Source organism: Mycteria americana, chromosome 7, assembly GCF_035582795.1.
Source record: "Mycteria americana isolate JAX WOST 10 ecotype Jacksonville Zoo and Gardens chromosome 7, USCA_MyAme_1.0, whole genome shotgun sequence".
Classification (NCBI taxonomy): Eukaryota; Metazoa; Chordata; class Aves; order Ciconiiformes; family Ciconiidae; genus Mycteria; species Mycteria americana.
Genome location: NC_134371.1, coordinates 37,440,636 through 37,464,389, shown reverse-complemented (window position 1 = coordinate 37,464,389; position 23,754 = coordinate 37,440,636). Strand labels below are relative to the sequence as shown.

Here is a 23,754-nt window from a genome sequence, read left to right as displayed (position 1 = left end):
CACTGTGCTCACATAAACAGGAACGAAGCTCCCTATGCATATGTGTGAGCTGGGGAAGTGGGATTGAGGGGAAGACTTTCTATCCCAGGCGCAGACCTGGCTGAGATCTAGAGGAGGGACTGCTTATGTGGCACGTCAGACCATTCCCAGCTTTTCTTTACTGAAGTGGAAAAGGTGCAAAAGTGGAACTGTAATTCAAACATCATATTCTGTTAACAGAAAATAGAGGCATCTTAACTGAGTATCCTGGGAATTTATTATTCTTCTTAATATTAAAAAAAATGGAATCCATAAGATCGCATCAAGTATATAATGTTTCTCTTTGCCAGGTTCGGAGATGGTCCTCGTCCCCCAAAAATGGCTCGCTACGACAATGGAGGTGGCCTCAGAGGCTGGGGAGGTTACCCACGTGGCTCTGGCTACAGAGGTAGAGGGTACAGTGGCTACAGCTACTCCGGCAGGCGCTCGGGAGGAAGAGGATACCAAGGAGGCTGGGGAGGAGGCTACGGACGTGGGGGAGGCTATCGAGGAGGAGGCTATCGAGGAGCAGGCAGTGGCTTCAGAGGAGGCTGTGGGGATCCGGGGAGGGGCGGATGGTAGTTACAGCAGTTCAGTGAACTTTGACAAAAGTGCGTTTCTCTCCCAAATCCCTTTCTTGCTGTTACCAGTCTGTTTGCCCTTTCAGTTCCTAAGTACAAGTACAGCTCTGTAATATATCGTGCCCTTAGGGAATTTACTGCAAGTTGTATGATTTTATTCTTAATAAAGAGTTTGTTTTTAAAGACTTACATGCTATACGTTTAATTAGGTATTTGGATTTGGATTTAGATTTTGAAGCCGTCTGTTGCTAGTTTTGGTTGTAGGAGGTATAAGGCATTCTGAGGAAACCTTTTCATTGTCTAAAACCATTCTTTGCCAAACAAATTTCTAATTAGAGAACTTGGGCTCAGTGGGGATTTTTCTTTGTTGTCTAATAAACTGTGTGAATAGCCCTTGCTGCAGTGGTTTTCTGTGTATGCCAGGCAGCACTTGGTTCCTTTGCAGTCAGCCACTGGCCTACTGCATGCTGTGTTACACCTCACGGCACAGCAACCGATGAGCTCTTTTGCTGATTCAGATAATGCAGGAACATGGAATACCTTTTTCAAGACTGGTGTGGTGCTGCTTGACTCTGCAGAACCTGAAGTGATCTCAGAAGCGTGAACTGTGCCCTTCATCTGAGGCAGCATTCATTTACATTGCTACTCCAAAATAGTCATGCTTTATTCTTCCAAATACATGCGAAAGAGAGCAATTCTTTAATTAGAATTCATTGAAATTGTAGCCTGTGGATTCCGGACATTCGAAGCTCAGCTGGCTGCCTGGTGCTTGCAGAAGTATATTGACACAGGGGATAAAAAGCCCTCCAGCGAGGTGTGGTTTCCTCTGTACCTCTCAGACCAGCAGCGGGGAAGTGACCTGGAGCAGGGGTGGATGACACAGGGTATCTACGCATGACTCTCAAGGGGTTTCTACAGTCAGGCCGTGTTGTGCAGGAACACCTGTGTGAACAAGATGAGGGACGCGCTCCAGTTTATGATAAATGTGTGCGTATGAATGGTTTTGGGGTTTTTTGGCCAAAACTCCATTACCTCTCTTACAGCATGGCCACAAAACCAGCTCTGCTGGCCTGGGGCAGCAGCAGGCAGATACCGCATTTCGCACACAATTTGTACTGCAGGGCCTCACCAGCACAGGGAGATGTCTGTGGGCATAGCTTGGTATGAAACCTGTTACATTACCAAGCCTGGCGGGATTAACCTCCCCACCTCCCCACTAATCCAACTGGAAAGCTTATTCAGAACCAATAATCAGTTGTACTTACAGGGGTGTGGGAGATGTTAGTGTTTGAGTGAAGTTTAAAGCAAGTCCAACATTTTTTTGTATTTCTAAATTCTTAAAAACTAGGTAAGGGCACTGTTTCTTTAATCAAAACTGCTAAAAGCCAAATGCCACGTGTAGCTTAGATATCCAGCTATGAATTACAGAGCTATCTTTAGTATCATCAAGTGTATCCGTGTTCATCTCCAAACTTAAATCTGGGATTAATTCGGAGTCTGTATCTTCTTCTGCATCATCTGATGCAGTAAACTCCACAATCCTTTCTGCTGATGTAGACTTTTCTGTAGATTGAAGAATGGTCACTCTGTGCCACCATTACTGAAAATGTGATTATTTTTCTTCTCCAGGAACAACCTGTTAGGGAATCAGAAGGGATGGACATTGAAAGATGTGCTGTAGTGTTAGCCAGCTTCCCTTTCCACATCTGTATTTATTGCATCCAGACAACACTTGCTTTCCTTGGCTTGCCCCTCAAACTTTGTCTTATCCCAGTTGTGTTACTAACACAAAACTGCAAACATGAAGCAGATGTCCAGTGGTTTTAAAAAGAACTATACTTACTAGTTTCAGTATCAAGCCTACAATCTTGCATATGATCCAATATCTGTTAAAGCTGTCTAATGTCCTCTCTAGCTGTTACTGGTCTTCAAAAGAAGTCAACATTTAAACAGGAGGGATGGGTGCAACGTGAGCACAGACCAGAGCTTAAGAGAGGGCCCTACAGCAATAGGCTGTTCAGCTGTTCAGCACTGCCTCAGTCTTTACATGTGCAGAAACAGAACTGGAGATACTGGGAGAAATTTAGATGAACTCTCGTGAGCTGGCCTCCCTCTGGAGAGCAGCTTCACTGGTGTTTCCGTGACTGAGTCCTGCTATATCAGTTAAGGTTTTGTTCCGATCAGATCTTCATGTGTAATGGGGCCCTTTGCCACAGTCTGCTTTCAACTACATAATTACCATTAGTTTTTCCCTGCTCCTAATTTCGTAAGTTTTAAGAAGTGGAATAGGATACCAGGGATTATCAAGTATATGTACAATATTCTGTGATACTAGCTAAAAATGTTTTTACTGGGGGTACTTCGATGTTAAGTCCTAGCTAAAGAAATTCCCTTTTTAGAGTAAAGTTGATGTTTCTCAGGTCTATTTACAAAAATGATTCTAATTTGTAACCGTAAAGCTATTACTTACTATTACTGGAAAAAGACCAAAAAATGTTACCTTAACATTAATGGCACCCTGGCTATGATGGGAGGTCTCTCTGGTTCTGGCAGTATTGCCGTGATGAATTTTGTAACTCTCTAAGATGGCGATGCTTCTTGGGTACAGCTCAACACCAGTGCCCTGTTCATTAACAAAAAGGTTATTTCTAATTTCATGTTGCTTGTAAGAATTGTTAAAAAAATTAACTGGCACTTAAGAGTACAGCCTGGTGTAATAACGTATGAAATTGTGTAGGTCACATGCCTACGTCGGGAGTTGCTGCTGGGATGGAGCTCGCAAGGATACCCGGTCCTGAGGACCGCTCAGGTCGCAGGTTGTGGCGGGGGAAGGTGCCGTGGACTAGTTAGCATCTACAAATTACAGCTTAGTTGGTTTTATCTGTGTGCTAGTGTTTTACATATTAAGGAGCGTCAAGCTTGAAAATACTGCTTAACAATATTCAGTCTGGTTTTTAATACCTAATCCATCAGGACCAGTTAAGTGGGAAAGCAGTAATCCTTGCCTACACTTCCCGTGCCAGAAATGAATAGTGCAGTCTAAACAAGGATTGACATGCTAATGAGGAGCTTAAACAGCCTGGGTACAGAAAACTGAAAATTAACCTGAAGTGACACGTACGTTTTCACAGTAAAAACTTAGCTTGTGATGAGTTTACGGTGTCAGTAAATTGATCTGTGCTTTGTTTCAGAAAGTCAGCTTGTCAGAGCACTTACATCTCTTGTACAAACAAATTTAGTTACTTGAAATTCAAGAAGGATGAACTACCTGAGCTCCAGTAATCTCACTACCTGTGATGGTCAGAGAAGCCCCAGCGAGCGCAGACGTTGGATTCAGCAACCACAACACCATTGACTGTCCTCTGCTCTACTGACCTAAGATATGTTAGGTTTGTATCTTGGGCTTTTGATACCACAAAGCTCTCATGAAGGGATTTGGAAACAATCACGGGTTCTTCTGGTTTTCTGGTTCCAAGTGGAAAAGGAAAAGAGTAAAAGTAATATTGACAATAGTGTAAAAACCATAATATGAAGGATAATACTTGTCAGTTGGTTACTTGAATTTTTATCTTGCTTGTTTTAAAACCTCTCACATAAATATTAAAAATGCTACCAACAAGTTACAAAGTTGCCATTAAACCAACTTTTAATCTTAATTTCTTCAAATGGACCCCGTGCTTGCCTGATTGCATGCACTATGCTGCATTAAACAAAACACTAATGCCATTCATGCAAATTGACTGCTCAGTTTCAAAAGCCTGGTGAGCAGAACACAAACCACAAAGGCATAGATTGTGTACCTCCGCACAAGAGATGAGAAACACAGCATGTTCACTTTTGTCTTTGAGGTGATATTTAGAGTCAGTCAAAAAGGAAGACAAGAGTCTGCCTTTTGTTGCTTTGTTAGAGTAAATACGCAATAGATTCACCTCCTCTACACAGTAGTACTCAGACAGCACATCACATAATGTACTCCAGGGTAAGAAAAAAAGTCTCTAGCTGTAGGGAGATTTCCACCAATGGAGAAAAATTCAACAGAACTACGCTATGATCTTTACTTGGAGAAAGTTTAAAGGAAAACATAAGTGGTCAGTTGTGGCATCAGCATTAATGGTATCCCACTGATCTCAAGACAACCATCTCCAAAGGAGGATGAGTCCTCCTCTTGAAAGGAAATCTTTGCTCTTACGTGGTTTCTTTATAGGAAGATTCTTTCTATGGAATTACTTAGAAACATTTGTGCTTGATTTGTAGAGCATGTGTTAAGTGTGCCTGTACTGAATTGTTCCTAAGAAAACTGACCAAATTAGCTTTGCAGTTACCTAACTGATCTCCTTTCCTGCCTCCAAATCAAAAATAGGTTGAGGAATGTCAGCCAGAGGAAAGCTAATGTCACAGATAGATACAACTTTATCAAGGCGGGTGGCTTAGCATGCAAGACAGTGATGCCTTACCTGTCTCTGAAAAAGAGATGCAATAAGAGTTCAAAAATAAATGAAGAGATGAACATTTCTAATCAGAAGCTCACCCGGAGGTTTGACAGGAGAAAGACCTGAAAACAGCTGCCTAAAAGCACTTTCTCGGTTCAAACATCATCTGTTGAGAGTGTGTGGCCTTGCTGTATGCAGCAGAAGGGCACGCTTCACTGGTACACAGGAGGTCTGAGATTCACTGACATTTTCTCTCGCCTCGTTCCAAATCTCTCTTGTTGCCTGCTCCCTAGCCTCCTGGTGCTTTTCTCCTGATGGTGTCAAGAGCTCTGAAACCTGTTTGGTATTTCCTTGTTCTCAGCAGTAACAGAAAGCTGCATTAAGGCATCCTTAAAATAAGCTGAATAAAAAGTCCTCACCAGTAGCTTTGCATGAGGCACTGGTTTTTAAAAGCAGGTTGGGTTTAGAAGGATGAGGAGGTCATTTAAAGAAGCAACAGATGCTGCCTTAGTGTTGGTGAAGCACATGCATTTTCAGTGTGCCTCTGTCTGGGCAGAAAAGGTGGGGCTAAAAGGCTGGGGTGCAAGAAATAGCTTCAGTTTATCTGTACTACTGCTGGGAGCTTTGCTTTACCGGTAGGCATGAGCCTTCATGTTGCAGAAGGGCTTCAGCAGGATGTATTTCAGTGACCATTCTCCCCTGGAGGTAATGTTCATTAAAGCAGCACACCAGAACTGACAGCATTTGAAGGAGCACTTCTGCATTGTTTTCAGGATACTAAAAAGCATAAAAATATTGATGAAGTAAAAGATAAACTTGGAACCCAATGCCGTATTTTGCAAGATGTGAGACCATTTGATGGTGCAAGGCATCAACCTGAACAAGGAAATGCGCGCAAGTGAGTGCAGGCATTCAGATAATCGGTGCTTGCAGGCTTTAAATCTGCAAGGTGTGAGTTACTGAAGAACAGCTGGAAAGTTTGCTGTTGCTAATTTCTTATTAAACCTGTAACCTTATGGGAGTGTTAAATACAATGCTGATGTTGATGTTCTAAAAAAAAAAAACAACCTGACCAAGTCACACCTTTCAAGTGCCATCAGGGGGGAGGACTTGCCTACTTTAGAGGTGCTATTACTGCTTAACTTTATGCTGCTTTAAAATATGTATATTTTTTATATATACATATGTTTTATGAAACTGATTTTTCACTGAATTTGTGCTATACTGTATTGCAGTTCCACAGTATTTTTCCCCTAGGTAGTAGTTAACAAATTATACATGCTGTTTATTTTCATACTGAAAGCTTTTAATCCTGTTAAAAGCTCTGGTAAATGTACTTTTCCATACCATTTGCTAAGAACCATTAATAAGGACTGCTATTGACCTATGGTTCATAAAGACAGGGGTAAATTATAAGAGAATAACATACTAAGGTCTAATAATAATGTCTTTAGTTAACAGGGATAAGTTTACAGCCTCGTATTCTCCTGGGAAAATGACTGTGTGGTCTCCACTGTACCAACTTTCTAAAGCCACGTTTAAATTACCATGTTGCTGAAATGGAGTGTCCATAGAAAAGTCTTTCGCCCGTACAGGAAAGAGTGAGCACCACTTCCTACATCTGAGCAAACTAAAAAAAAAAGCAGAAATAAAGTTTCAAATTTAAGAGCAATTTTAAAATCTTCTGCCCTGCTCTGTTTCCTGCAGTCAGTTCCTTTTGCAATGAGCTTTGTAGATACCAGGACTGTATTTTGGAGTTCCAAGTTTTCCTCCCACGCTGCCGTCTGCAAAGAGATATTCAGAAAGACTATACTGGAAAATACATGAAGAATTGCGTTTTTTTCCTAGCTACTGGTTTTGTGCACACCAAAGCTCCTGACCTATAGTCAGCGTCTGGTGTGTAATTCCCCACTGTTCCTGTTACCTTCTACTAAAGGAATTAGTTGCTCAATGTAGCCAACTGGGGTTTTTTTGGGAGGGAAAGGGGAGTAAGAGTTGCCTCAACTGCATCAGCACTCTTTCCAAGGAAAGAAATTGCAAGAAAAAGAAAATTCTCAACTGTGGTGAGCAGAAAGAATAATAATATGTTTGGTCATGTAGCTCTGTGCCAGCTGCCCCTATTATTGTAATGATGGCCCAAAATTCTCACCTACAGATGGGGAACAAGAAGTTGAAGGTCCAGTCCTGAAAAGATACATAGTAGGTGGAACCTAGGAGTTTAGGAAGGCTTCCAAGGAAGAAGAAAAGATACCTCAAGTGTTGGAGTTTTTTGGATGATGTTACTTATTGTAAAGCATCTTAGATTATTAAATTATCTAACATCTTAGATAATTCCTCTTTCAACTGATTGCCCATTTTCATGCTGCTCTATGGATAATTCCAGTGCAATAACCCCTTCAGTCGGTCATTCCTTTTGTGCTCAGCTGCTCAGGCCACCTGCTTGCCACATCCAAATCCTCAAAATAAACTTTAGCTTCGTGAAATGTCAAGGCTCTGGGCTTTGACTCATGTTTGAAAACAAGTGCTGAAGTCTAAACACTGCTCTTCCAGCGTAGCCACCTTTATAATGTTTGTTTGACAAATTAATACAGCCAGGGCTAAAACTGCTTTGATGCAGTTTAAGTATAACCTAGATCACCATTTCATGGTGGATTTATTGTAGTTTCAATTCTATGCTTTCTTACATAGGAACTCTGCTTCATTCCATGCACTGATAAGTCACATTCCTGAAGATACTTTCTAGATCTGTTTTCTACTTGTCCTCCACTTTTCACCCCTTCGCTCTGCAGGCCTGATCAATTCTGGGATTTGGTGGCAAGAAAGAATTTGAGGATTTAGGATGATCCAAACTCTGCACGGTGGGAACTGTATAAGCATGGCCTGCCGGATGCTCTCAGAGCAGAAAACTTCTGTGAGAGACTCCCAGTGATGTCATATTTTCCAAGGCACCATTATAAACTTTAACTTTTTTGAAATCTTCGAGTGACTCAGAAATCTGGCACTGTGCAAAGTACGAGCTTTGCTGGTATGATATGAGCATCTGTAGTGGGTGGAAGGGTAGACTTTGCTGTTAGGAGTTCTCCTAATCCAACTGAAGATGAATTTAAGGAACCGAGGTGGAAGAAAGAATCCATAAATACCAGGTGCTGATCAGAGCTCAAAAGTCTCAGGACAACCAAAGACCATGGATATGAAAGTTAGGATTAAAACACAGTACGTTATCTAATACGAGGATGCATTATGGTAAAAAGCAAAAAAATCTGTATTATACTGTGCCAGATAACAAATAGAACATTTTGCCCAATATACTTCTGCCCCACTACCCCTCTTAAAATATAAAATATTTCTGGTTGTGAGTAATTCTGGTACATAATCACTCTAAGTCATAATTAAGGAATTTATATGTTCATTTACATGAGAAAAGAGATTTTTCTCCCTGATACTGTCAGATTTCCCTTGTAATTCCAGACACAAGATTTAATCCAGTTTCACATTAATTGTACATTCTTTATATTCTGTGTGCAATGTGCAAGGCATCTGCATGTTAGCCTGTGGATATGCAGGCAATGAAAGCTGCAATTTCAGGTACTTACTTATTTTCTTTTTTATTTTTTCCCCTAAATTTTCAAGTAGCTAATGACCCAGAAGTGTTACCAGAGATGTAGGTGTCCCGTTTCTTCAGCAGTTCACACAGCACAGTACATTTTCCAGTATTCATCAGCTTCTCCAACGCTATTTTGATAATGAATCAATTCCAAACGCAAGATTTTATACTTCTCCAGATGTTTTTAAAATGGTGACCCACTGCAGCACAAATAGTTCCTCAGCCAGAGCTGACTGTTTCTCACAACTTTCATCATCATGCCAGGCCCTCCAAATGATGTCACTGAAGAATGTAAAGGATATCTTCATGTTACAGTATGTAACATGACAGCAGGGAAAAGTTGTCTTTTTTTCTTTTTTTAAACTCACAAAAGTTTGCAGATAATTTTCCTAATATGGAAAGACTGCAAATAATATAATTAGATGAGAAAAAATTCTGGTATAACTATCATTTACGGGGGGAAGGGGAAGAGTAGGAAGCAATCCAGGACAATAAAACTTATCTGTTCTTCTGCAGAATATAATCGGTAGCATACAAAATAAGCAAAACTTTCTTAAAGACAAGAATTTGAGATTAGTAGCATTACTGGATGTTTCAAGCAATTTCCTGAATACATGCCTGCAGAGAGATAAGGTTGAAGGAAATGAGAACATGTAAACACATTGCAAAAACAACTCTGGAAGCAGAAGGAAAGGGCTGCTAAACTCATAATACGAAAACTAATCACAACAATGGAAACAGGTTCTGTTCTTGGGAGAAGCCAAATTAGAAGATTTCTAGTGCATCCCTGACTGTGAAACAATGTTAGACTTTTAGCTATTTATAATCTCTTGGAATGCCCCCATGCTTATAAACAAACAAAGTCAAAAAGCCCTGGACCTTGCACAGCTTTATGCAGGAAAGGCAGAATGTGTATTTTAAAGACAAAGGTTTTCAACTGTTATAGGTCCTGAGACCCATCTCATTTGAACGACCAGTCTCAAACTAGGTAGAACAAAACCAAATTAATCAATTAAGTTTTGCTCATTCTCTAGTTCATAACCTGAATCTCGAAGAGCCAGGAGAGAGCTTTGAACCGCTCGCTCACATGCATACCACGCACACATCCAAACTACTTGGATCAGTTGGGACAACAGATGAGCAGTAGCACTGGTGTTTACTGTGTGACCTTTTACAGCTGCCATAAAATGGTTCATCCTCCTCCCTTAGGGCTAATGCAGACATTTGGTTTGGCTAGTGGAGCTGGCAGGCTGCTCGCAGGACTAGCCAGAGACGCGGTAATGCTTCTGGAACAGAGTTTGGCTTCGCTCATCCTTTGGGCAAGGCAGCAGTCTGCCACAAGAGAAGAGGCTTTAAAAAAATACCACACTTTTGTCTACAGAGGCCAGTTCCTCTGGTGCACTCCGGTAGGAGAGATGCACTTGTATTAGCCCAAGGGAAGCTGGGCGGCTCTGCTATGCTGGTAAAAAAGAAAATGAGCAAGGGCGATGAAATAACAGATGGGTTAAGCCACGCTGACCAAAAAGAACAGACCAAAAATAGACACCAGTGAGTCAGCATCTTCATCCTGCACCAATCCTTCCCACAGCAGAGAGAAAAAGTGCCTGTCGAAGAGCTCGCTAAGGAACTTCCAACTTTTTCAGCCTAGGAGAGGCACTGGAGAGGCTGCCAGCCTTGGGAGCATCTCTGATGCAGCAGTTATCACAGAAGTTTGCTTCCAAAAGGCTTCTCTTGTTTCTCATAGGAGTGCCTCTGTTCACATGATTACAGTGGTAATGGTTCAAAAGCATCTGGTACCTATAGGAGGATGTGGATATTAGGTACAAGTTGAAGGAGCAACACACACTGATCTTGGTTTTATGTAAATTAGGACAACTCATGCAGAAAGATGGTCCTCTGCATATGCTAATGACTGCTAAAAAAAGGATCACCATCATCATCAGACAGTGGGAGATCTAGTTTTAACATCACTTTGTTCCCAAAACTCATAGTAAACAGCCCCCGAAACAGCAACCACCATCTCACTAACATTAAACATATTAATAAAGCTGAAAGAGGCAATCTTGTGTTGGATGAAAAGCAAGCAGTTATTGCATTTGTTTGGAAGCAGATCCTGCATGCTTACTCTTGGCAATAATATGATAATCTCTTAACATCCTGAAGACAATTTCCACATATGATACTTTTAATACTATTAACAAGAAAGACTTCAACAGATATGAAACCCACTGTGCAAATGAATGTTGCCATTCTCTGCAGGGAATCACACATTCACTAGGTTCCTCTAATTGCATGCTCATATGGCCCTCACCTACTCTGCTGTTAAGAGTCTTTGCAATTTTTGAAGTAGGCTATAATATATAAAGTTAGAAAAACAAAGTCAAACCATTAGGAGAAAAGTCTTCTTACAAATTACAGGCTGCCATTTGATAAGCTTTATTCTAAGGGTGAGGCACCAAAAATGACGCAAAACAAATCAGTGGCTAAATGTGAAAGCGTTTTCATGTTTGCAAACTCCGAGAGTTTGAGATTAAGATTTCTTTTTCTTCCCTAATTTAGGACAAAGTCCAAGACTAAATTTTTCAAAACTCAGAAAGAGAGTTTTGTCTTTTAGTCTTCCAGATGGCATTTATTGACAAAGTTTTTAAACAATTTAGTCTTAAATTTTTTTTCTGAAAAAAACCCTCTGTGATTCAAACTGATTGCTTTAGAAGTGTCACTTTAAATTTATCAAAGACACAAAGACAATTTTGCAACAATCTTATCTCCCCGAGTGGTTCTCAATCACAAGAGTCATCGGGATGATACCAATGTTCCCTATCTGACATTTTTGACAAAAAAAATGTTTTAAAATGTCCTGTCAGCTCTTGAGATAAATTGCTATAGCCTTAAAAATGCCATGCACTGAGAACAGTAAGCAAGAAGGAACAACGCCTCTGGAAGTAACAAGAATAAGGCAAGGGGAGGACACACAGCTTGAGTGAGGAGACCAAGTACCAGAGATTTCTGTAGAGCCAAGAATGGGGCAACTAGAAGCTGATAAACATTTCTACGGGAGGTCAGCTCAGCCAGGCAAGCTTCCTAGCAATGTGACATCGACTTACTCAACATACGTTTTCAGTCTTACTGCATTTTAGATTCACATTTTCTATGATTCCTCTTACACTATTACCAAAACAAAGTAAGCTTTAAAATATTTCTGCTATGGATACAGCTCCTTGGTTAATGTTGTATCATCTGTGAATGGCGAAATACTGAAAAAAGCTAAACGCCTCACAACTTCCAAAGCCTGGGCAATTCAAGTCCAGCATCACCCTGACCCTCTCCAGGCCAGGCTTCCAGCAACATTACGCAAAGCTCCAGAACATTATCAGTTCTCGTGGTGTATTTTCAAAACGAGAGGAAAATCCTTCAGCAAAAGATACGGAGGCTTTGAGCTAACACGATGAACTCTGAGGTGGTTTGCAAGTAATCTAATTTAGACAAAAGGCTACATATGTCAGTACCTCCTTACGTTAGCATCGTCACACAAAGAACTAGAGAGACAGATGTAGCTGTATGATCTTGTGATTCAACTCACAAAGCTACTTAAAGAAATGGTCTATAATATTAAACTAAAAATCAGTATTTGTGAGAAAAGCATCTTATCTTCCTTTAATTCTTTCCAGGCAGAATATTTTTTAGTCTATATGCAACATACATTAAAGTAATGGCTACATCAGGTAGCTATAGTAACCAACATCTACAAGCAAGCAACAAAAGTGTATTTAAGCTGTCCCAAATGCTGGTTTCTGAATTTACATTTTAAAGGATTGTTCCTTTCCTCATTGCCTGTGATTCATATATTCAAAGTTGTCTAAACAATACAAGTAGCTTACTTAGCTTTCCCACACTGTATCACTTATTTTCCCACACTATATAACTTATTTTGAGTTGCTTCCAGCTTTGATGGAGCCTTCGTTTTCAGACTGAAACCTTCCAGGTTCAGCCTTGGTAAAGGTGACTTTCAAACTCTGAGTGGAGACTCCCCAAAAGAGACCAAAGGAGGAGGAGTTACTGTAAACTTAAATATGGACTCAGTTCTAGTTTGTTTTGTTCCAGGTAAATGATCTTTGTCCAGAAAGCAAGTTTAGTAAAACCAGATCTGCACAGCTGACTATGTAGACAGCTATCCCTGAGAAGGACTTAAAAATCACTGTAAATAAATAAGTGAACAAAAGGATGTGAACACATGGTAGCTGCAAAGACATGTGTGTATAAAAACATTTATATTATTTCTGCATATGCTAATGGAAAGATTACTTCTAAAATGTACCCAGTTCTCACATCCAGCCTTTTTACAGTGTTAAAAATTTGGAGAGAGTTCAAAGTGATCACAAAGTATCCAAGGCCAAAAGTAGCTCTAACGAAAGGACTTCAGCCTAGTTAGCTTACCCAAGAGAAGGCTGGGAACTTAATCTTGAGCTGAAAGTGTTTACATAACAGAAGTCTTAAAAGAGAACATTAGTTGTCTTTCTAAGAAAAAAAAAATATCTCTAATCACAACACACTGTGCTTAGTAATACTCATTTTATCCCATGGAAAGACAACTTCCTTCACTGAGAGAGACCCTTGGTGAAATTCTGTTGTATTAAATATGCTATACAGCTCATTAGCCTACTGATTTTAACATGCGTTTTCATGGATCGTCAGAATGCATATCATCATGGATAGCATCAAGGATACATGAGATAGATAGCCAGAGAAGTTATCTCAACAAGTATTCCAACAGAAGCTGTCATTAAATCTTCTGAATTGATGATGAAACGCTCTAGTTTAGTCTTGCAGATCCCAAGCCAGTTGTTTTCTTTCATCTTCAGTTTTTCCAAAAGGTGTTTGTCCATTGCATCGCTGGCACCCTCTGCCTATAGACTATCTACCTTCTGCTGCTCTGCTGTTGTATTAACCAGGTGGTATCTCACTATTTTAAGACTGATACAAAGGTGGGTTCTGCCTCTTGACGGCTCCGGGACTGCACATACCTAACAAGGGTGCTTGTTCTGTGCCATCCCTGGTAATCTTTCTTCAAACTAGCCATTTACTAGAGAATTCCAACTCCACAAGCTCCAGGAAATGTGAAAAATGCAGGAAGTTATGGTGTACAGCTACAGAAACCAAAACATCCTTGGAAGAGTCTTGATGGCCCTATACAGCACCATGGTTTGAAAGAGCATTACGGTTCAGGCTGGTTCAACAACAAAATAGAGAACTGGCTATCTGTCCTTGTTGTGAAGACTGGAAATCTTTCTGTCCAGTTCCAGACAGCACAAGGGTAGTGAGCACGCCAGTGTCTTCGACACAGCCCATCTGTCAGCTCATCTCTTTTTTCCTTTTCTAAGTTGCTATATTCTACAAGACATACCCAGTTTTCATTACTCAAGATATTCAGCTGAACAATATCAGCTGTTATCAGTACATTTAATCAAGTTTTTTCTTTCTACTACAACCCTATTAAAATTGTTTTGTAATGTCTCAGGATAAAGCCGTACGTGTCTTATCTACCAAAGAACATTGAATTTGTCTGTTGCTGTTGATCACACAAATCAGTTTATAGAGAACTAGCATTGACGAGTCCCTAAATGCCCCAAATATATAGAAAAAAAAATTAATGGCATGTTAATGACCTAACAATGAGTATGAAATATTTTTTCCACTGCCCTTCCAGCCATGCAGGACAGCAGGAGGCACCCTTACCGAGAGCAACTGCAAGCACCTCTTGTTTTGTGCCACCAGGTCTGCTCGTCACCCCTTCACATTTTAGCTCCCCTGAAGCAGGAATCCAAGAGAAGCCTGCAACATTATCTCATGTAATTCATAGTGGGATGAACAATTGCTTCATTGAGCTGACTCCTGTTTATACTCTGGAACTTGAATAAATTGGCAGTCCTGACCACAGGATGCAAGGAGAATAACACACTGGGAGAACATCTGCCGTCCCAACTGCAACCTGGTAGGAAACTTGACCATGAGTACTTGGGTTCAGTATGAGAAAAATGCTAACTGTCTGTTGTACACTTCAGGGGACTAATGAAGTTATGCGTCATCTGTTTGTGCAGCGTTGTTCATTCTTTTTTCCCTGTTTGGAAAGCCAGATGTTGCTAAACTGAGACCTGGCCATGTGGCTTCCAATGAGGGAATAGTTGTTATTGCCTCTTGTCCTGAGAGACAGAATTTGTTAAAACTGTGAGCACCTGTAGTTGCCCACAGTTGAGCTGGAGATGAGGTGAATATGAGTAAAAGCTTTCAAGCTCGATTTCTTCTACAGGTTAACAAACTGGGAAAGTCTCCTGGAGCTTGGCTCCTTTGGGACTTACAGCCTCAGATCCAGGCAGGGCAAGGAATGGCTGGAAGACATAAACACAAGGTGGGGCGAAAGAAAAGAAAGCAACTTTAAGTATTTTCCCAAATTAGGGCAAGCTGAAAATAACTCCTAGTGATTATCTGGAAGCTTACCACACTGTTGGGTACTGTGTGGGGAATTACGTTTATATTTGCATAAATGAATTGGAAGGGAGGACCCTGGAGGGATACTCATCTGGCAAAATTCATTAAATCCAATTCACCCATTATGCAACCAACTTCATTGTAAGAAGAAACACAAGGTGGTTCAGCAAAATGAAAGAGAAGCTGAATATATCTGTAGGTTTGTAGAGCCCTCAAACAAGGGTATAAAATTCATAAAAATGGTAGCCGGTGGTGTCTGATAAAACAGTAACATTCAGTAAGGCAGCCTTCCCTACTAATGTACATATCCAGGAACACTTCTTAGTTTTAAATATAGGAAAATGTGGGAGTGAACAAACCTGTATAAAATTTCAGATACTATTTTAGAGCTTTGGGAGCTGCACTGAAGCGTTGATGAAAATGGTATGCTAGGTATGTATTACTATGTAAAGATGTTTATGTTCTGGAGCCTTTTTGTTTTCTTAACCTTTGAAGTTAAACAGTTCGGGTGGCAAAAACTCGGTTGCCACAAGCCAGTGGCTGATGGGGAGGTGTGAAACGTGTTTTGAGAATGACTCAAGCCAAAAAGTGGACCAACAAAAACTACATTGTAGGTTAAAAAAACACTGGGCAGTCACAATGAGGTGCTATTTTAAAGAGCATTCTGTGATTTAAAATCATATAAGAATAACTTTTGAGAAGTATGTTCTGGTATCTAAATTTGTAATGTCAATTCAATGCTAATTACAATGCAACAGCTTTTCACTGACAGGCATCTGAATCTTTGCAAGAAAACAGGAGCAGGAGGGATTGACATTACCATCCTATAAAGATCTAGCCTATCCTCTGTACCCTCTCCTGGTGCTTATTGTAAGTTAACCCCATTGTAAACAATTACAATTCATTGTTTAGTAAATCAACATGCTAAATCTTGATTTTAACTTCTTCATATGATTTTAAAATAACATGTTTATAGCTGGAGGTAAATTAACGTTTCAAAAATGAATTGTCAGATAAATGTTGCAGTTGATCTACTCAGATAAATGCTGTTAATGTAATTAAATTCTCTGATGTAATAATTTTCCTGAGCTCCAAAAAGGAAGAAATGAGTAACAGTTGAAAAGACTACAGATTTCCTATTCTTTAAAGATCTGACATGTAAAAGAACAGGATACAGGTCTTAGAATTTCCCACCCCTTCGCAATCACTGCATTTTTCTGAGCACTTGACTTTGTCTTTCTGATATTTCCATGAACTGAGTGTCAGGGATGAAAATGTGGGTAGTATGTTGCAGTTCCCAGCAAGCAAAATGCAACTTACAGCTATGAAAACTATGTTTTTTCTTGCCTATTGAGTTCTTATTTGAATACATTTTCAAATCTCCCCCTTAGGTAGCTTGCTAATGGTACTTCAAAAAGCAAAAAAATGAGACATTTAGCAGGAAACAGTCTATTTATAAGGCATTTTAGACATTTTTCCATTGTTTATGGCATCCACTGATGAGTTTAAAAATGTTGTTTCCTTCCCTAACAATCTTAATTTTTCTCTTTGCTTTGCTAATCCATGAGTAGCAGTGTGTGTACACAGCATTTTGCATGCTTCAAACTAGGAGGATAAATTCTCTTATTATTCAAAAAGTTATGGACACAGAAGGAAATGGGAATTCAGTTGCTCCCAATGAATGAGGTTCCAACACTCTGCCTTATGGATCAGGATTAATTCCTAGTCCCTGCAAAATTAGGCTATCTTCCAGTCCTGTGATACCTCTGGATGACAGAACAACCAGGGAATGGTCTTGCACATTTATATTCTTCCCAGTTCCTCTTATGATGTCAAGATCGTAAGACTTAACACTCCCAAGAAACTGTGACTTGCCTTCTGCTCTAGCTGCAGACTTGGTAGGGTAGACACAGCCCTGGCCACAACCTCTAGCCTCTGCAGACTGTATCCTCTTTCCCACAGGACCCAGCCTTCTGGGTCTTTGGAGAATCTTTTGTTGACTCAAAGAAAAGGGAAGGAAGGGAAGGATATCAGAGCGCTGGCATTTCTCCCAGCTCTTTGCAGCAGGAGTTGTGAGTGCTCTTCAGAAGCTGACTAGACGCATAGCTACCTGCTATTTATTTATTTAGTACCAACAGAAGGCTTAGCAATTGCACAAGAATCTGTCATAAATCTTGACAGTCTAGAGTCAGAGAAAGAAAAAGAAGAAACATAAAGTAACATTAAGTCAGTAAAAGTACTGTGTTATCCCACTGAGATGGACCACCTTCTGGCTACCTACTACTCAAACGGAGGTAAAGATGTCCTGGAAAAGTTCAGTCTCCATAGATGTGACAGACCATGGAGGATGACAAGTTTGATTTGATTTGCCCAAGAGCACTTAGCAGGCATAGTGATGTGTTAACGGATAGGTATTAGATACTTTTATAGTCAGGAAGGAATGAGAAATGTTTAAGTGCTCTGCCAAGGAAAAGGAAAAAAGTCAGCGTTACAGTCGTAATGCTGGTAGGAAGGTCAAACTGGTAGACCATGCCCTCTTTTCTGCTACAACAAAATCAGCATTCCTTATTTTACTGTAAACAAAGCTGGTAGCATTGTCAAATATGTAGCGCTTTCAACCTTGACTTTTCCGCTGTTTGTAATTTTGCAAAACTGACTCTTTTTTTCCCACTGAAACTGCATGTGGTACGTGTCTCATTATCGTTATGTTTGTGGGGTTTTTATGTTCATTTTCAGCTGAGAGTGATTTGGATCAAACAAAAACGTTAGGGAATACAGTGCGCAACTTTTATCAAAGCCACTGTATGTATTTCACTGTGACACTCTGTTCTTTCTGAACAGTAGATCAAGGGACTGATGTTTGCGAGGGGAATGATCTTGATGTCAAAACCAAGCTTTTAGTGTTCTTGCAAATATCTACCTGAAGATGTCTGAGTTACAAACCTCTGAAAATTGTAGTTCATGTGTGCTTTATAGGTTTGCAGAGACTTTGTAGAGCTTAATAGCTATATTTGCAGAAGATTCTGTTCATTCCAAGTATTTTTTTTGCTACATGGGCTGAACAGATTTTCCCTGAATTGCTCCTTTTGTCTATTCAGTCGCTGGTGGTAGGGGGGCTTTGAGTACAGAGAATGTCTCTTCTGTCCTCTCAACTGGTCATCGTCTGACCATCAACAGACACACAGGCAATGCAGGGGAGAATGTAGTGAGCTGGGGGGTACCAAGACTAGAGATGGGGCACACTGACAGATGGCCAAGAACAGGCGTGGGTATGTATCCCAAAGGCAGCTCTGTAGGTCAGACTCCTCATAGCTCCTCACCATTCACTGTATGCTCCAAGTCATGCGATGGGGAAGCAGCTCTGCCTCAGCTCAGTTCCATGTGGGAGCAGAGGCAAGTTGCTAAGGAGCTTTAGGGAGAGGAACAAGCAGTTGGGGGAGATCAGTGAATCTCCAGATCCCAAAATTACGTGCTAGCATTGCAACCCTCCAGCTGGGCATCCAGGTATGACTCTTCTGGCGTAACAACGAACTGCAGCTTGCTAGTCAAGACAAACTGTTTATGGCTCTCAATGGCCATCTTGTATGAGGAAAAGAAGGGTTTTACAAATGATAAAACAGCAACATGATTTACTATTAATAAAATAATGATCATGGCAAGACTGGTTGGCAGACTGTGCTACAAAAAACCAGGTTGTGACCATAAACGATAGTTAAGAATTAACTGGGAAGAAAATTTCAGCCCTGTTGGCACTGGGCAAAATAATTTATCCAACTTTCTGTTGAAAACAATCTTGGGAATTCTGCTGGAAGTTCAGGAAGGATATTTGTTAAACAACTTCATTGTGGTCACACAGGTCAACACCCTTCATGGTGAGATACCCATGACCAGCCCCAACCCAGGCACTACTTTCTGGGATAGCATTTTATCAGGCTTGGAAGATAGTTCTACTGGGAATGTTTTACAGTTAGTGTAAACAGCCCCAGCTCACACATGTGAAGGATTTGCATAGCTATGCAAGTTGGTGAAGGACTCGGACATTATCCAAACGCATCTGGGTAAACAAGCCCTGCTCTTTACAGAGAGAACTTCATCAGCATGTCAGAAACCTAGATATTGCTGGAATTCTTTGGTGGCAGAGCATCCATCAGTGGACCCTGTAGTGCAAGGATGAAGGTGGCACTGAGCTTGAGACTATTCTTGGTGAATTTAGTGTCTCTATACTATAGATGTAATACCATACAGAAATAAATGTAATAAATTCCTCTGGCACACTTTCATCCATGCAGTGCACTGCTGGTGTACTGATTGAGAATGGGAGTGCTAGAAGGGAAGGAGTGCTGAGAAATGTCTCGTCTCCAGGGAAGGAGTGTTGAGGAATGTCTCATCTCCAAGAAGCCCACTGGATGTTTCAAGGCTGAACGCACCCATCCATGCATGTCCCTTTCCCAATGCTCTCATCGGTGGGCTTTACAAAGGCAGCTGTTCATGGTGGTCTGGGACAGGCGAGTGGAGGTCTTGGAGAGGGGAAAGAAGTATAGTTCGGGCTGGCTTGGGTCCTTCTGATGTTACTGCCACGGACTAATGTAGGCTGCAAGATGTGGTTGCTTAAATTCAGTACAGGACTACACCGCAGAATAAAAAGAGGGAGTAAAGATAAAAGATAAAAATCTTATCTGCTAGGAATCAAAGATTATGAATTCATTTCATATACAACAGCAGACATCCATTAGCCAAAATGGTTTTTGGTTAAAAGGATGGGCTGTGTTTGAATCCACAATAGGAGGATGAAAAGCTGCACAGTCCTTTCATGTTTTATTGTTGTTTTAGCATATTTCTTCCCAACATTACAGTCTTAAGGAGAGAAAATGAGGATACATCCCAGACCCACTTCAGAAAAGAGATAAAATAATCAGCTTATGTCTTTATTTCTCCTGGGTTTGCAGAAACTTGTAAGAGGCAGATTACCTCTCATGAACAGGTTCAGAGATACTTTTTTATTCACCTATGCATAGTTGCTGTACAGGATTATTTAGGATAATCTGCAAAAGAGCGCCTAAGAAAGCCAAACTTAAATAAACCATTTTATGAAACACCTTCTGCTTTCATGGCTAGTAACTCTCTTTTTCAGTTCTATTTGTAAGATTACAGTAAATTTCTGCTTCCATAAATCATGATAGGTATGAATATTTGGTAACTAGTATGGTTCTCTGATTTATTCTGTACTTCTACTGATAGTGGATATCTCAGACATTTACCAACTAATCCACGTTCTCTGCACACCTATCCTTGATTGCAGAAGAACTTCTCTAAGCAGGATGGCTTTAAACCGTATTTTAATACAGAAGTGCATTTCTTAGGCATTTGTAACATTAGTCCTAAGCTGCATTTGTTGCACTGCATGCAGAAAGTGATCGTTCGATCCTTAACCTCATTCCCCCATCTGCAGTTTCTGCCATCCTTGTTGAAATAAAATGTGAGACACTTTAACTCTGCTCCAGCTTTTCTCTCCGGTTTTAGACATGCCTGTAGGCCATTGCCTGGAGAAATCAAGCTTTTTCATCATTGTTATTGGTGCTAAGCTGAAGCAGAGCCCAGCTGGTAAGAACTGCATTGAAGCCCCACCTTGCATAGCACATGGGCACTTTGATCATTTCACTTTGGACACTAGAAAGATGTAACTGATCAGTCGATTAAAAATTTGCAGTAGTTTATATGCTTCAGTGGAATCACAGAGATTATCCCAGCTGGGACTCCAAGTCAAAATATTTAATCCAACTTGGTAAAATAAAGTTTTCAACCAAGATAGAAAAACAAGTAAGCCTAAAGCTTGGCTTTTATCGACATAAAAAGAAACGGTTTAGAGCAGGTTTATTTCTGTGTTCCCCAATGCAGTACTGGAGACTGCAGTGTGGTTTATTTTTGCATACACCTTTAAAAACATCTGAATTTTGTCACCCAGCCTTTCTGAATTTTGACTCTTTTGCACTGACTCTTTGGTGAATCTGCTGACTCGCTTGCTTTCTTATAAATGTTTTTGGTTATTTGGTGGCCGGGGAGTGGATGTCCACTGCGATTACTGTTGTTTTGATTGTGTCCACTGAGAAAAGTGGTGGGGCCCATGGGAAGCCCCTGCATGACACAGGGCAGGGCAGGAAACTGCTGGAAACTTCTTCTTCCGTTGCCCAAACCAGCCAGACTGTGACAAGTGACAAGTCATAAGGTTGCTTGAGTGCCTCCTCCGGTGGCTGGTAACTCTGTAAGGCTGACGATGAGCACAGGGCTTTTCTGTCCTTCATTTTTTAGTGTAAACGGGCATGTATGTACTGGTAATAAATGTTTGGGTGTACAGCAGTTTTCATTTGAGGATCCTCAAGCTATCTGTTTATATTTATTAGCAAACGCGGGTTGTTATTCTCTGTGGGGGTTACTTTTATCAACCTTTTTTAATAATTGAGACCCACGGAACAACCAAGCTCCACTATCACAACCTGAAACTTCTGAGCAATTTTCCTTAGCATATGCACTTGGATTTTGCCCGTGAACAAATGCTGGTGCTAAATCAGTATGGGAAGACTGAAAATTAAAGTGCTTGGTGCCCTGTGACACTTACTGAAAACATTCTGGACCTCATAAGCCCCAAATGGGTCAAATGTCTTAGTGTATAGGTGTGTTAGCGCTTGGTTTGAGCTGCTACAGAAGGACAGAGATTAACTGTGCTCTTAAATTGTTATTTCAAATTGCTTGTGGGTGCACACCACACTTGCAAATTTTTTTTTTTATCAAAAGGAAAGAAAATACTGCTTTTTTTTTCCTTTTTTTTCTAAGAGGTCTATTCGAAGAGTGAGACTGCCAACCTCGGGAGTTCTGGCCATCCGAAAGCTGACAGAATTTCCTGTAAGAGTTGCTTTTATAAAGACGTTTCCTCTCAGGTTTTTATATTGCTTTTCCTTTTTTGCATTTCTTCTCTTTGTTCTTATGCTCTCCTCACTTGTTCTCATTCATTTAACCTGCTCTGTATACTTCAAAAAAGAATTTAAGTAATAATGTGCTGATTTCTACAGTTAACTTTATATATTTAAGTTCTTCCCTGACCACCTCTTTATTAAACAGAAAGCACATTTTCTTGAGACTTGGTATCATTGTGATTAGCGCAATTTGGGGCAGTAAGTGCTTGAAGACTTGCACCTGCTTTTGAAGCAGCAGCCATGTCATTTTGTCACTGTTGTTTCATTACGCCCATGCTGTCTAAGCCCAGCACAGTCACGAGCCTTATCCACAAATATTATTCTTATTTTACAGATGGTTACCTGAAAGTTTCGTTGTTGTGCCCGTCCTATCTATCAAACGGTCCTTCCTTCCTTTCAGGCCACTCCTGCTATGCAGGATGACTCACTCCGCTTTGTGGGAGTTTCCAGTCATAAGAATTTATTGACCAAGGTATTTTTACTATTATTCACTCCTGCAAGCATTGCAAAGTTAGAGAAGTTATCCGGGTTCTGTGCTTTTAAGACATGGTTATTTTACATTTTTTCTGTGTTGGAAAGGAAATGGGTTTATGGGGAAAATGCTGCAATGTATAATGCTGCAAAATACTTTGATACAGTATTTCAGCAGGTAAGACGTTAAAAGGAAAGCACAGGTCATGTATTTATAGGGATATGATGTTTAATTCTGGTTTTACTTAGATGAGTACAGGTTTACCGCATGAAATATGACTGCATCACTCAATCTGTCCTAGTACTTTAAATATGTATGTCAAAGACAAAATTGCAGTTATGAGTATGAAGTGGATTTTGATGGCAAGTATCAGCAGATACCTCTTTCTCAGGATTTCTTTATTAGAATCAGTAACCTGGAAATGACAGAAGGGCTTCACATAAACTGCTGAGGATGGTCCTACATACATACTTCAATATGTTGGAAAATGATTAGTTAAAAAACTCAAGCAAATTATTGGTTTTAGGTACTAAAACTGAGTATCTTTAAACCCAAGAATTTTGCATTAAGCTGATTTTTTTCCATTATCCATGGGAACCTCCCACACGTGGACAGACGATCCTGTTGCTCCACTGAGTGGGATTTGTGGCAATACCCTCTGATCCTGCTCAGAGTCCTTGCCCCGTTCTTACCTCTGTCCTGATCCTTCCCTCCCTCACATTGATCTGCTCCATGTGGCTTCCTGCTTTCTTGTTCCTTGTTGCCTGCCCTGCCGTGTCCACTCTCAACTGCAGGCATCAGGCAGGCTGGTACTGAACCTGAGAAGCTCCATCAGTGTGCCGCTTCCAGAGCTTCTGCCTTGATGGCATCAGCTCAGCATCGCTTTCACAGCAGCCAGCTTGTTTTCAGAAACTGAGGAAAAGGGGGGGAAGCGGCGGAAATCAAACTTTCCACTGGAGATGTGTAATTCCAGCCTGAACAATAGCGATGCAGTGATGACTGTAACGCACCCGCATCCCTTCTGCTGGTGCTGGGGGACTCTTGGCACAGAGGCTATCTCCTAACAGCCAGGTTACTACTCTGTTGGGAAGGCAAAAAGAGGAATCACCGCACCAATGTGTAGTGCCAAATGTAATAACAAAATCTACCAGCAGCAGGATAATTTCTAGGCTCATTTACAAGTACATGCTGTGAGGAC

General features: G+C 40.6%; 2 protein-coding genes across 3 annotated transcripts in view; one reads left to right on the top strand and one right to left on the bottom strand.

Annotated features, from left to right (window-relative positions):
* Positions 1–792, top strand: part of DHX9 (DExH-box helicase 9) — a 28,598-nt gene extending 27,806 nt beyond the window's left edge. For both annotated transcript variants that reach the window (XM_075507854.1, XM_075507855.1), the window contains one exon: positions 330–792. In XM_075507854.1, the coding sequence (XP_075363969.1) occupies positions 330–600 (271 nt within the window). In that variant the 3' untranslated portion in view covers positions 601–792. The remainder of the gene's footprint in view (positions 1–329) is intronic.
* A 180-nt stretch (positions 793–972) lies between these two features.
* Positions 973–14,639, bottom strand: SHCBP1L (SHC binding and spindle associated 1 like). Its single transcript, XM_075509139.1, is given in 15 exon segments — positions 973–2,235; positions 3,100–3,222; positions 3,868–3,919; positions 3,921–4,072; positions 6,464–6,659; positions 7,350–7,396; positions 8,804–9,022; positions 9,676–9,744; positions 10,153–10,211; positions 10,759–10,886; positions 11,985–12,070; positions 13,068–13,097; positions 13,403–13,533; positions 14,367–14,438; positions 14,564–14,639. Coding segments are annotated over 15 exon segments (1,464 nt in total). The 3' UTR covers positions 973–2,211.
* Between the last annotated feature and the right edge of the window lie 9,115 nt (positions 14,640–23,754).